Source organism: Euprymna scolopes, chromosome 44 (assembly GCF_053919585.1).
Source record: "Euprymna scolopes isolate OS-2025 chromosome 44, ASM5391958v1, whole genome shotgun sequence".
Lineage (NCBI taxonomy): Eukaryota > Metazoa > Mollusca > Cephalopoda > Sepiida > Sepiolidae > Euprymna > Euprymna scolopes.
The window spans coordinates 19634452-19646951 of record NC_136525.1 but is presented as its reverse complement, the minus strand read 5'-3'; the positions used below and the strand labels follow the sequence as shown (position 1 = coordinate 19646951).

The 12500-nt window shown below is 31.3% G+C and overlaps 1 protein-coding gene across 5 annotated transcripts in view; it reads right to left on the bottom strand.

The window, feature by feature from the left end:
* Positions 1 to 12500, bottom strand: part of LOC145268721 (band 3 anion transport protein-like) — a 971550-nt gene that overhangs the window by 139642 nt on the left and 819408 nt on the right. Inside the window, exon 14 of one of the 5 annotated variants that reach the window (XM_080124272.1) lies at positions 160 to 195. The exons of the other annotated variants lie outside the window; for them this stretch is intronic. Coding sequence (XP_079980398.1) covers positions 160 to 195 — 36 coding nt within the window. The remainder of the gene's footprint in view (positions 1 to 159; positions 196 to 12500) is intronic. 5 annotated transcript variants of the gene reach the window in all.

Below are 12500 nucleotides of genomic sequence, written 5' to 3'. Positions count from 1 at the left end.
GAGAGGGAAGGACTACTATCCATTCAGAAAACGACCACGAAAAACAAGTAACAACATGACTACTTTTCTATCTTCAGGGATAGAAGAAAAGACTAAAGGGGAGACAAGTGTGTGTTTAACTGTTGTACATTGAACACAGATGGAACATACAATACTTACAGAGTTGCACCAAGGCTCGCGATGCTGGACTTTCGTCTTCAATCCAGAAATTATTCAAGCGAGAAGGGGTAGGAAAAATAGAGAGGTCTGGGTTAATGAAATAAATGAAATACTGCTTATTTTATTTATTTATTTATTATATAGGGTGACCACCTCACTTGCTATCAACGTGAGCTTCCCCCACAAAAAAAAAAAAAAAATATGGAACCCACAGAATTGTTAACAATGTTATATTTCTTCTTCGCTTAAAAATTTTCAGTTTATGCCTGGCTTATACACCAAGTTTAAATCTTGGATATATGTCAATATGTTTCAAGTGTATACCCCTGCTTTGCTAACATGCTTGTGGCTTGTTTTTTGGTTGATCGACTTACTCAGATTTCGACCTTAGAATTCACCCTCATCCGTTCGTCCGCTTGTCCGCTCGTTCCCAAAATTCTCAATAACTACTTATTACATTTTTCTAAATTTTGCATGAAGTTACAACTAGGCAAGGAGGAAATGTAACATCCTCGGATTTTTGATAAAAATTCTGGTTGAGTCCCCAGGGGATCAAAAGGGGTCAAAATGGCCAAAAATAGCACTTTCCGGGACATAGAATTTTTTCTGGCTATCAGATTTTGCTGAAAATTATCCAAAAGCAAGACCACATGCCAAAAACATGATAGAGGCATCAGTTGGCAGACGATATAGTTTTTGGCTTTTTTTTTTTTGTTAGACATTATCTCTCAGATAAACCTCACTGATAAAAATTTGACAGGGGGTTTAGTCCCGATGGATGTGAAGCCCACTCAGGATCACACCTTTTACTGATATGTTCAAATATGTGCACCTCTAATCTTAACTCCCCTAAATTCAAGAATAATCTGAGGAAAAATCAAGGGGGTTATGGTTTGGTGAGTATGAAGCCTACTCGAAATCACAGCTATTACTAATGAGACGATCACTAAAGTTTTCATTATCATCGAATGGCAATAAAACAAAGACTGTTGGATAGCCATGAGTTAGACTTGGTGGGCAAGTCAGGCATAGTCTGAAGTTTATTTGTAGCAAATATGGTTGGACTGTAGAACGGATTGTGAATTTTATTGACGATTCTGTAGGTGGAATTTTCTCATAGTCATCTTTTATGAGCTAGTGCTCAATATTAGTAATACAGAGCATATAGATATAATTTTGTAGAGCGTAGGGATAAAAATCTTAAAAGAACATGGCAACTGGGAATTCCTTATTTTAATGATGGGGGAGGGAGGTCACCCTATATTTCTTTTAATCAATAATATCATTTCAAATTTTAGTAAAAAAGAATTTAAAATTTAAAAGAAAACATATGTGTCTTTATCTCTACAATTATATAAATGCGACTGTGTGCGTGTGTAAGTTCGTTTTTATAGACTCCGAAACGACTGAACAGATTTTTTTAAACATTTACAGAACTTTACTGTATAAGTCTGGGAGTGATCTTAGTTAAGTGTTGTCTCAGAATACTCTCGATAATTACCGATAATCGCTAATTGAAACCGTTATTTTAATTTATCTATCATTAGTAAAGCCATTTTTTCGATGTCGTCACTTAACAACAATGATAGAACAACGGGCCGTGAAAATTCTACTGTGGGTAAGTTGATAGCATGTTTTTTTTGTTTTGTTTTTTTTGCATGACTTGGTCTGTAGGTTCAAACTCCGCACATAAATTTCATAATTTTTTTTTCATTAACTGCAAAGAATTTTATAAGACTTAAAAATTTATATGTTTTTTTTCTTTGCTTTTTTCTGCACGACGTGCTCTGTAGCTTCAAACCCCACACGCAAATTTCTTAATGTTTTTTTTTTATTATTGTTAACTGGAAAGAAGTTTATATGAAATAATTTTATAAAAGAAACAGTAGGTTCTCTACAGTGCAATGTAGAATAACATATTTTGGACTAAGTTACTGCATGGAAGCATGTGAAGCTTCCTTCCGGGCGATTTCACGGATTTCGATGACAATAAAAATATAGGAGTGTGAAATATTCGTTGATCATCATTCAATCCGGGGCAACGTCGGGTCTCCCTGCTAGTATAGCTTATTCATTGCTAGCTTCAATTAATTGTGTATATATATATATGTATATATATATATATATATATATATATATAAACAAATGATTAATAAAACATGTTAAAAGACATCTTGAAAAAGAGTTAAAAACATATTTAATTTGAAAAAAGGAAGCACAAGATAAGTGGATAGTCCTTAATCCGCGGAGTTTCGAAGAAATACTCTCCTTCTCATCAGAGGGCAGGAATTAGCAAAATGCAGAATCGGATTTTGCATATAAAAGTATTTAATGAAACTACAAGTAAGTCACAGATCTTACTTGGTTAAAAAAAAGAGTGAGGTAAGGGGAACAGGAGGCAAAAGAAAAATGATAAAAAGATTTCATTCAAGATGTCTTTTAACATGTTTTATTAATCATTTGTTCATATTATAAGCTCTATTTCCTTTTCGGTTTTATTGAGCTTTTACATCTGGCTGAGTTTATTTTACTTGTAAATATTAACTCTTTAATATTTATAATATATTTTAAGTTTACCATTTTGATTACCTTGGTAAACTTATTGTAATTTTTATTTTTATTTTATATATATATATATATATATATATATATATATATATATATATATATATATATATATATACATCTAGAGAGAGAGAGAGAGAGAGAGAGAGAGGGAGAGAGAGAGACAAACAGACAGACAGTCAAAGGGGGAGAGAGGGCGAGAGTAATAGATTGATATATGTGTGTGAAAAAGAACAAAAGGAAAACAAGTTAAATACGGGAATGAGCCATAAAAGACAAAAGTTTTACCGGTTTCATTCAGATCAATGAACTTGACTTTTTGTTGATTCGAATAAAAAATGTCATTTTTGATGATTATTTCTGTGTTTAATTCGTTTTTCCTTTTGTTTTTTGTTTTTTTATTCACACATCCTCCCTCCATGGCATTCCATTTTATGATATATTCTGTATTATATATATATATATATATATATATATATATATATAGTAAGTTATAAAATATATATGGCAATTAAGCTACACAGAATATTTCGCGTTTCATCCCCGCTAGGATTCATCAGACTCATGCGAAGAGTTGTGGTTGTCTCTAGTTTTTATATACGCACATTCTATTGAGTTTTTAGTTAGCCAATCAGCTTTCTAGTTTCCACCGCACCCTTCCTAATCAGCAGACACTTCCAGAACAAAGACCCAGTTGACCTCCGGTTCAGCCCTTCCTTTGTGTGTGCTCTTTTAACAAGAAGCGTAGATATCTAATGTTCTGACCTATTTTAAATCTAGGTTAAATGTGTTTTTTTTATATTATGTTAGTTTATATATATATATATATATATATATATATATATATATATAATGATAATTTATGTATATATTTTATTGATTTTCTACTGTTATTGTTAATTTTACAATTATTTTGTATCGTTATCCTAGAGTAAAGTTCATCTTGTGAACACAGTTGCTCGCTATTTCTCTCCTACAGTTCAATAGATGTTGGGGTTCTTTAAAGTATAGGATAGCAAATGTTTCATGAAGGCATAGTCTAAAAATATATATAAAATCCATTTGTTGGCTAATAAAAAACCTTATATATATATATATATATATATATATATATATATATATATATATATATATATATATATATATATCGTTTCTTGACTGTACCAACATGCAAAAATTTAAATACAATAAGGCTGCAGTTTTCTATGTTTTTTGTCGTTATTCCAATAAATTAATGATCTATAATTTTTTTCTGATCCAAACGATACCAGTAAAATTCTTAATTTGGATGATTTTTTCCTGTGTTTAATTTTTTCTTTTGTCTTTTTTTTACACACCCTGTCTCCACGGCATTTTATGATATGTCTTGCATTGTATACTCATATATATATATATATATAGGCATCATTTTTTTCTCTATGGCATATCTCATTAAAAAAAAACGTTTTTTGTCTATTAATTCTGTTTTCGATCCTTTTCAACTTGCGAATAACAGTCTTCACTTCTACCAGGAACTGGCTGATGTAATTACCATATTTATTATAAGTCCGATTACTTTCCAATCCTTCAGGATTCATCGTCAGGGATAAATTAATCTAACTGGTCTTGAACAATTCATAAAGTTTTTTTTTTTTTTTACACAGTGATCACCACTTATCAAGGCCCGGAAGCCACTCAGGGATAAGGGTTATTGAATATTATAGAATAGACGGAAAAGTATTAAGAAATATTATTAATAAAAATGTGCAACTATAGACCCTAATAAAAAAAATAAAATTAATCATTTGCTATGATAAATTAAAAACTTCTAACCTGATTATAACTAATAACTCCTCCCCTTTCGACTGAGCTGCTTGATAGGACTAACTTAGTATACGAGTTCAAATGCCATTTGGGAGACTGTGTCTCTGATAATAAAAGTGAAAGCATATATATAGGTTGGACTACCACCACTTTGGCGAGGAGACTAACGATGCATCGCTCTGAAAACAGCGCTATATTTAATCACTTGACTAACCAACATTCCTGTCCTCTGTCCCAATTTAGGAAAATTTTAGTTGACAACACATTACTAATAAAATCTAAACAAAAAAAACAAAAAAAAACAAGCAAACTTTAGCAATAATAATAAAATCCTGAAGTTTTTGTAAGGCTATTTACTTTAATAGCTTTGCAAACATTTCAGGATGCTGTTAATTTTAACCAATTGTGGGGGAAAAAGGATAAATAATTAACCGACGAAGAAGAAAAAAGCTAGCACACACACACACACACGTTTTTATTACCGTTTTTAATCTGCTTAGTTACACATGTTTCAATTACAGAGTCGTGATTTATTTCTGTGACGTCTGATGAAATTACCGTTAACATGACTCGGTAATCGAAAGATGTGTAACTAAGCAGATTAAAAACGGTAATAAAATATATTTTGCTCTACAGCAGTATTGAACACTTTCTCAGTTTTTTTTTTACTATCTACCATTAACTCATTATATATATATATATATATATATATATATATATATATATATATATATACTTGTTTATTGTTATATAAACATGCTCACATCCTGCTGCAGGATGTGAGCATGTTTATATGACAATAAACAAGTATTATCAGCTCTTTTTATTGAGCACTATCTAACAACCTCGTTGAATTCATTAGTCCATTACTTTTGAATAAAAAAACCCGAGTATATATATATATATATATATATATATATATATATATATATATACATATATATATATATATAATTAATTTCATCTATATATATAAAAGGCAAATGCGCACACGCATTTTTTTGCATGTCTCAAAAAGGTTTTTTTCACCAACGGTCCCAGTGGGGGGGTTACTATCGCTTAGAACTGTTTATATAGCCCCTAGATCATAATATGTACGATTTGCAAACGTGCATTGCGTCAAGATTTATTTACGTCGATTTTTACAAAATTATTGCTATTTCAGCCCGTCTTGTGTTCGTGCAGCTTTTTTGTATAAAACCGAAACTAATTCAAAATCGCACTGGGGAATGTCCAGAAGCAATCAGCTTTGATCAATGTGGGGCCAAACTCCTTATATCAGATAATTGCTATTCAATCTGGACAATGGGGAGCTGGTTTCCCCCTCCTCAACATCTTGGGGAAACAACCAGCCATAGTTGAGTAAACAAACCCAAAAGCTGCCCCGCAGCAAAAGTTAACTCCGCTACATCTATTTGACCTCATTAATGAGGTCAAATAGAAGCAGCAGAGTTAACTTTTATTGCGGGCACGTGTCAATTCTGTTTTTAATACTTAAATAAATAAATCCGAACGTGTTTAAGTTGCTCTTTGTTGGCCGAGCAGGTAACGTGTCAGGTTTTTTTCACACTTTTTTTTCCACCTTCGCCTCAAGGCTTCAGGTTCGATCCTAACTATTTACCAAAACTGTTTTTCTTTTTAAGCCCCCACCCCACCCAACACAAACACCCGGGCAACGATTTTTTTTAAAGAAGTTTTAACATTGTTTATATATATATATATATATATATATATATATATATATATATATATATATATATATATATATATAATATTTAAACAGGATTCTTACTTCGCTCTCTAAACACCCGGGCAACGCCGGGTACCCCCCGCTAGTTTAATATAATAGACATTTTTATCTATATTATTCTGTTTTGACACCATTCCATTTTCTGAATAACCTTTTTAATTTCTGGCAAGAATTGCCTGATGGAATCGTCGTATTTGTTGTAAGTCTGAATACTTTCCAATCCTTCTGGATTCATCGCCAGAGAGAGATTAATCTAACTGGATTTTAACAATTTATAGAAACCGTTTTTCTTTTACTTTTTTTGTTTTTTTGTTAATAATGCGTATATTTATTATTATTCCATTGGTTAATTATTTAATAATTAACCAATGAAGATGTTGGTTGACAACGCATCTATACTTGAACAAACCAATAATAAACGAAAACTTGAAATACTAGAAGCATTACTAATAAAAGTTTAAGACATTTTTATTAAGAACCTGTACAAAAATAGTTCAGGGCAAACAGCCTTTACGACATCTTAAACTGCCCGGTCGATCGTATTTGTCTTGTCCCCGACCCACCCAGTCTATCAGATATCCGCTTTAATCTCTCTGAAGACAAAAATACGACCAAATTAATTCGGAGGAATCAGCGCAGCACCTGAAAATTGCTTCTCCTTATTGATATGTTCTTGTTTTTATAAGGCATGTGTCAGAAAATCACAAAGGTAATGGTCAGAGGATTTAAATCCGGCAGCGGACAAGAATAGTCTTTGGGTTGGCAGTGGATCAATAATGAATATAAACAATGTTGGCGCAAGGAATTTTGTGTGTAACATTTTGGATTCTAATGACAAGGGCTAAGACAACAGCATATTCTTTTCTTTGTTTTGACTCTTGAGTGTGTATATGTTAATATCTTATATGTTTTTATAGAGAGTGATGTGGTTCTCGGTTGATTAACTGTGTCTAACTGTGTCGGATATATACTCGAGAGTCAATAAAATTAAACGAATATGCTGTTGTCCTAGCCCTACTAATGACTATGGTTGGTTTCGAAAAAAAAAAAAAAAATTCGAATAAAAACATTCAGGTTTTCCAAACCACAAAGATTAGAAAAAGTACTAAAAGTTCAAATATATCACAAATAAATGTCACCAAAGGCAAGATAAGTTACTCTTCTACCTATCTGGAAAATATTTTAGTGGTTTAAAACGTTTCAATTCGAAAAACAAAGAGTCTAGCGTTTATGTGAGAGCAAGAAAAAAGGCCAGGCTCTTGACTCGTAAAATTTTAATTTTTAAAAATCAGTTAAAACTAAACTATTATACAAAATACTGTTAGAAACCCAGCATTTATGACAGTATTGTGTATAAATTTTGAGTTTTAAGTAATTTTCAAAACTTAACAATTTTATAAGTCAAGAGCGCGGCCATTTTCCTTGCTTTCACGTAAACGCTATTTTGAATCTTTGTGGATTGTAAAACAAATCCAAACATTCATTTCATGTCAACAACGCACCATAACTTTTAAATTCTAACAATTTTGTATCGTTTGAAGAAAAGAAATCTTTCATTCCATGCCATAAACGCATTATAATTTTTGAAATCTAATATCTATCATTATTATTAAAATTAAAATCTAATGCCTATTGTTATTATTAAAATTGTCGCCCTTGAAAAGAGGACAGGATTCCATTTCCGTTTGATGAAAATCTGTTTTCTTGTTTTATTGCTGACCATCTTCAAGTTGTACAAATCCCAAGAGTGATAGGAACCTTCTATCATGTCTGAAGGTGACACAATGTTCAACAAACGACATTGAAGATGCAATACTGTACAACTCATGCTCTCTACAGATACAAGTTATGACAACAGGACCATTGCCAGCACCCTCAAAATGCAAATCCGGTTCTTTCAACGCTTAAGGGCACAGCTCAATAAAGTTTCTTGCCACGATTATGGTTTTGGGTGTGGTTTAAATTGAGGGCCACATCATGCCACCTCACATCTTCAAGGTCGGCTTAAAAGTCAACACCAAAGTGTACTTGGATGTGCTGAAGAGTTTGGTGATCCCCTGGTGCAATCAGGTGGCCACTGGCAGACCCAGAGTGTGGCAGCAGGACTCGATCCTAGCCCACAAGTCCAAAGAGAACCCAGGTTTGACTTCAGAAGGAGTGCTACAACTTTCTACCTTTCTCTCATTGGCCTCCCTTCATTCCCTGACCTGAACCTGCTGGACTACTTCGTTTGGTCGTATGTTGAGAACATCACCAACATGACCTCCCACAACACCAAAGCCAGCCTGATCACCGCCATCTGCCAAGTATTTGCCAAGCTCTTGCTGGAGTTCGTGGAAAAGGTTTGCTCCTAGTTTTGAACCCATATCAAGGCGATGATTGAGGCTGAAGGCGGCTACATTTAATCGATGTCATCTCTACTACATAATCAAGTTACCTGAATTGATTTTTTCAATAAAAATTTTAAAATAAAGTTGTAGTGTTGTTTTCTTTAGGGCGACAATTTTATCGTTCCACCCTGTATTATGCATGTAAACTTGAAAAAAAAAAAAAAAAAAAGCTCGAAATCTGTCAACATTATCTGAATTATCAAATTCGGTCCCTATTTTGTTTTGATTTAGCTTATTCACATAATGTTGACGCAATTCAAGTGTGTTTTTATCAAGTTTTCTTGCGTAATATTAACTAGATTTTAAATCGATATGATTTCTCATTTAATTACATATGAGAAAAACAATAACTTCTTGCCTTCTGCTCTGGTCCCAATCTTTAACGCTTACTAAAGCACAAACACATAGTTGACCATTTAAAACCTAGTTAGTATCACGCAAAAAAAAAAAAAAATAAAAAAATAAAAATAGCATGCTTGAAATATGTAAAAAAAAACAACAAAAAAAATTGGAGAAATCACGCAACATCAGGTTAAATTCGATCGCCATTAAAAAATTTTTTTTTTTTATTTCATTCATTAACGTAATGCTGACGTATTTCAAGTGTGCTTTTATCAAGTTTTCATGCGCAATACTAACTAGATTTTAAATCGACACGATTCCAATTTTAATGCCTGTACCGAATTTTTTATTGCATTTTATTCTAGCCGCGACCTTTAACGTTTACCACAAAGTGCTTGCAGTTATCTCCCTTAAAATCATTTTTCCTAATTGTTTTGTCGTTTGTCGAACTTGAACTTCGTAATCTTCAGCTAATAAGCAATTAATGGAAATTTAATTAATCTCAACAATTATATAATAGGTTGTTGCTGTCACACAAAAGATTCTTTTTTTTAATTAAAACAAAGCAGACCTCTCGGCGAACGAAAGACGCTAATCACGCCAAGTGTCAATAATCCAACCTCATTTATTATTTAAGTCTGGCTTTTTGAAACAACATCGTATTAAGTGGATTACAACACAAAACGAAGTTAGTGAGAACAAGGTAAATAGGATTAACTTTACTGTAAAAAAAATGTTAACACAGGTAAAAGGTTAAACATTTTCAAACTTATTTAGTATCATTTTTGAATATATATATATATATATATATATATATATATATATATATATATATATATATATATAATATATATATATATATATATATATATTTTAGGCACCGCCAAAAATGGCCGCAAAATCAAGTTGTTGTTGTTTTTTAAAACTAAATTACATTTATTAAAATCCATTATTTCTGAGTAACTTTTTTTTTTCCAGAAAGATAAAACCCTGAATTTTATCATATAGAAAACAGAATAATGTAAAACTTTTTCTACTATTTTTAATTCCATTTTAAATGTTAAATTTTCCCAAAAAGTTAACAATTGACATTTTTTGTCTTGCACAAAAAACGTACTTAAATATTAAAAAAAAAAGGGTTTTTGAAATAATTAATTTATCTATTTATTGTCTAACTAAGATTACGGATGATTTTCTAAGAGAATATGCAAAAATATTATGATATAAGTACCTGAATTTCAAATAATTCCACTTATTCATATAGGTAACCAGATATTTCGCGTCGACGTAGAGTTCAGATCGACTCTGTTTACGTTTTCTTTTGATAAGAAGAAAACTATGAAAGACCAAACAGGCCAAAAAAACTTATTTTTCAGTGACGCAAATTTCAATGTATTATTAAGCTGAGGCTGGCCAGTACCAGATGGGTGACCATTTGTATGAGTTTGGTTTTTAATGGGTATGTGTGTGGGGGCCAGGCTCCCCAAAATGGAGGGGGGGCAATTTAAAGCAGAATAAAAAAAAAATATTTCAGCGCGTGTGGTCCACCGTAGTCGAAAAGCGGCAAACGTTTTCAAACGAGATCGAAAAAAATGATGCTATTTTTAACACAAAGGGCACAATATTTATCGAAATATTTTTTTGTATCGATTATTCAAAGCATGCCCTGTTTAATAATGGTCATGCATTATTCGGCTCGCTAAAAAAAATTGTTAATTTATTTATCAAAAATTTTAAAATGGCTTTTTTCGTATAAATATTAAAAAAATTTTTTTTTGTTTTGCTTAACTTAAATTAATTATTTTACTTAACATATTCACCGAATTCCACACTTCAAAACTCAAAAGCGGGATAATTAAACACAATCGAAGTTCTGATATTCAGACGTCAAAATAAGGTATGCAAACAATTTTTTTTTTTAATCTATAATTCTGTCCCTTACAACAACACAATATGTTTTGTTCAGTTTCAGATGATTATTTTAAGCATATTTGTTCCCACTTCAAAACAAGGGGGGGGTTTGTAAGCAAAAAAAAGTATATATATAAATATCGTTTATGAAAAATAAGTAAACTGTTATAAAGTTCATTCTTCTCCTAATAATCGCTGAAAATTTCGTATTGATCGGATAATTACCTGATTTTTGGTAGATTTTTAAAAAGACGGTCCGTAAAAAAGTACTGACCTGCCCCCCCCCCCCCGTTTTGGCGGTGCCTAATATATATGATCGATTTTTATGCATTACAATAGCTACGCGACGCGGTGATCTTATTTTGGCCTACAATCTCCTCAATGGCCATTACCATGTCCCTAGGAGCTATTATATATATTAGCCTGGGTGCCCAGCGTTGCTCGAGTGTTTAGAGGTGTGTGTTGAGCAAAAAAAAAAAAAAAAAAAAAAAAGTGGCAGTAGGCAGGCAGGCTCGAACCCGTACCGCGAACAAAGAAAAGAACATAAAAAAAAAGTTGACGTCTTTGCTGTCGTGTCCATCGCCAAACCGGAAGTGATGAGTGTTCAAATTAATGCAAGACAATCGAAAAGATCTTGTGAAAATCCGTCGCCTTTATCGAAAATTTTAGGCAGACATACAAACATACATACCTACATTTAAGCAGATTTTTTTCCCTTTATATTACTGATAATTATATCCCCCGAAACAATGTTTCATGGTAAAAAACTGATGATCCCTTAAATTAACATATAGTTCCCCAACGAATGATAAAAAAAATATAAAAATCAATATTTTTTAGATATAGTTTTTAAATACTAAAAGTTTACGCATAAATTTATACTTTTGTATCTTAATTTTATGTGAGTAAATGAAGTAGTTATATATATATATATATATATATATATATATATATATATATATATATATATATATACACTATATATATATACACTATATATATGCATATACACACTATATATATACATGCACACACACACACACACACTATATATATATATATATACAGACACTATATATATATATATATATATATATATATATATATATATATACAGACACTATATATATGTATATATATATACACACTATATATATGTATATATATATACACACACTATATATATGTATATATATACACACACTATATATATACACTATATATATATATATATACACACTATATATATATATATACATATATACACTATATATACATATATATAAGCATTATATATATATAAGCATTATATATATATAAACATTATATATATATATAAACATGATGAGTATAATTATTAAAGAGTGCTCAATGGAGGACAGAGCAGGTATATAGTCTGTTTATTATACAAACATTATTGGTTGCACATGTGCATACATGTTTCAGTAGAATCCTAATTCAAGGAGACCACCTCATCAGACCAAAAAAAAAAAAAAGAAACGATATTGAACAGAGAGTCAAGATTACATTCATTTTTTAATGAAATATTTGGGTGTGGTTTCCGCTTTGGAAGAAAATTA